Source organism: Scomber scombrus, chromosome 3, assembly GCF_963691925.1.
Source record: "Scomber scombrus chromosome 3, fScoSco1.1, whole genome shotgun sequence".
Classification (NCBI taxonomy): Eukaryota; Metazoa; Chordata; class Actinopteri; order Scombriformes; family Scombridae; genus Scomber; species Scomber scombrus.
The window spans coordinates 35525526-35528025 of NC_084972.1; the positions used below are offsets into that span (position 1 = coordinate 35525526).

The 2500-nt window shown below is 46.8% G+C and overlaps 1 protein-coding gene across 1 annotated transcript in view; it reads right to left on the reverse strand.

Annotated features, from left to right (window-relative positions):
• Window positions 1-2500, reverse strand: part of pik3c2b (phosphatidylinositol-4-phosphate 3-kinase, catalytic subunit type 2 beta) — a 23064-nt gene that overhangs the window by 14899 nt on the left and 5665 nt on the right. The window contains 3 exon segments of the mRNA XM_062444257.1: window positions 373-495; window positions 1878-2073; window positions 2386-2419. Of these exon segments, the coding sequence (XP_062300241.1) occupies window positions 373-495; window positions 1878-2073; window positions 2386-2419 (353 nt within the window).

A 2500-nucleotide genomic window follows, 5' to 3' on the forward strand; every position in this document is an offset into this window, starting at 1 on the left:
CAGGGGTCAGGGGTTAGGGGTCAGGTATCAGGGTTAGGAGAGGAGCAGGTATCAGGGTCAGGGGTCAGGGGTTAGGGGTCAGGGGTTATGGGTCAGGGGTTATGAGAGGAGCAGGTATCAGGGTTAGGGGTTAGGGGTCAGGGGTCAGGGGTTAGGAGAGGAGCAGGAGGGGTCAGGGGTCAGGGGTTAGGAGAGGAGCAGGTATCAGGGTCAGGGGTCAGGGGTCAGGGGTTAGGGGAGGAGCAGGTATCAGGGTCAGGGGTCAGGGGTTAGGGGTCAGGGGTCAGGGGTCAGGAGAGGAGCAGGTATCAGGGTCAGGAGTCAGGGGTTAGGGGTCAGGGGTCAGGGGTCAGGAGAGGAGCAGGTACGTACCTCTGGTCCCAGACCACCAGGTGAAACAGGTATTTGCTGACAGACTGTTTGCTGGTGTGCTGCGGAGCACAGAGCTCCTCCCCTCCATGAGTCAGAGAGCAGGACAGGAAGAAGCCTTCATAACTGACAGGAAGAGGAAACACAGCTGGTTACTGACTCTGTGTGTGTGTGTGTGTGTGTGTGTGTGTGTGTGTGTGTCAGAGCTGTTCACAAGTCATTTTTTACAAGTCCAAGTCAAGTCTCAAGTCTCTCACCAACACTAAATCAAATTCAAATTCTGACCTTAGATCTGTTCAATCCTTCATCCTGATCAGTTAGCCTTGCGAGCACCTGCCCATGTCTGTTTTAACTGTCTGCTGTCACTGAAGTTTGTATGTAATGTATCTGTTTGTATGTTGAGATGCCCTCTCCTGAAACTGTAACCAGATCTACCTTCGGCTGTTACCTTGACCTAGACCTTGATATAGGACAGTATGAACATGTATCAATGGTAGGTTCACTATAGAGAATCTACTGCAATGTGATGTGAAGAAACATACACTAAGAATTATTTCAATTCCATAACTGTATTTTCTTCAACCATAAAATAATTATTTTAACAATGTTGTAAAATATAACAAAACATGAACATCACTGCAGTTTAACACTGTGGTACAAACACACCTTTAATCTGCTGCTTAACACACAGCAGGGAATGTGTGGGGATATTATAAAATATATATATATATATATATATATATATATATATATATATATATATATATATAAAATGACCATAGTTAACGCAACGTTGTGTTTGTTAATAATTAGCAGCGGAGCCACTAAGTTAGTGGACCTAAATAACGGAGTTGCAGTGGTTTCCTGTCTGAGCTTTCAAAATAAAACCTTTGCTATTGTGCGCTTCTTATTATTATTAACAAACTAATTTGGGGCTTGTCAATTACAGGAGAAATGACGGGAGGGCGGCGGGAGATGGGTTCGATATATGGGAGAACCAGGGAAAAACGGGAGTGTGAAGGCAACGTAATGATCTGAGGCTCCTGCTTCACACACGGCGCATGCGCGTGGCATGACGTTGGTGTTTACATCTAGCTCAGAGCCAGAGATCATACAAAAAGATGAATGACAGATAAATAATGAGAATAATAATAATAACATGAAATAAAGGTTGTTCTCGAGTCGAAGTCAAGTCTGAAGTCACAGTTTAGTGAGACTTAAGTGCAACTCGAGTCAGAGTCGCGAGTCCGAGTCCCCAGCTCTGGTGTGTGTGTGTGTGTGTCTCTGTGTGTGTGTGTGTGTGTGTGTGTGTGTGTATGTCTCTGTGTGTGTGTGTGTGTGTGTGTGTGTGTGTGTGTGTGTGTCTGTGTGTGTCTGTCTGTGTGTGTGTGTGTGTGTGTGTGTGTGTGTGTGTGTGTGTGTGTGTGTGTGTGTGAGTGTGTGTGTGTGTGTGTTGTATGTGTGAGCGTGAGGGCTGTGTGTGTGTGTGTGTGTCTCTGTGTGTGTACCTTGCGGCCCAGGTGATGGGGATGCGGTGAGCAGCGTACACACTGAATGACAGGACGTTGTTAATGAGTCCGGCTTCCTGAACCGGAGCAGAGCAGCTGAGGTTCTGAGGAGTCGGATGGAAGTTTGCATTAAAGGTGCAGCAGTACAGCTCCACCAGATCCAAGATGGCCGCCGTCAACCTCTCCACCACTTTGTCTGTGAGAGAAGATCACATGATCACATGATCACATGACAGCAGAAACAAACCTGAGGGCATCAAAGCCCCTGTACCTTTCTGACATCACACTGTGACATCACACTGTGACATCACACTCTGACATCACACTCTGACATCACACTGTGACATCACACTCTGACATCACACTGTGACATCACACTCTGACATCACACTGGGACATCACACTGTGACATCACACTGTGACATCACACTGTGACATCACACTCCTCCTCCACAGTGATTGGTCAGCTGGGTTTATTCATGAATATTTGCTTCCTGTTGGGTCGTACCTCTGTTCTCTCTGACGGACAGCACTGATGCATCCTGGGAGCACAGACAGAGAGACAGTCAGAAAAACACCTGTACACACAGCTGTACACACACCTGTACACACACCTGTACACA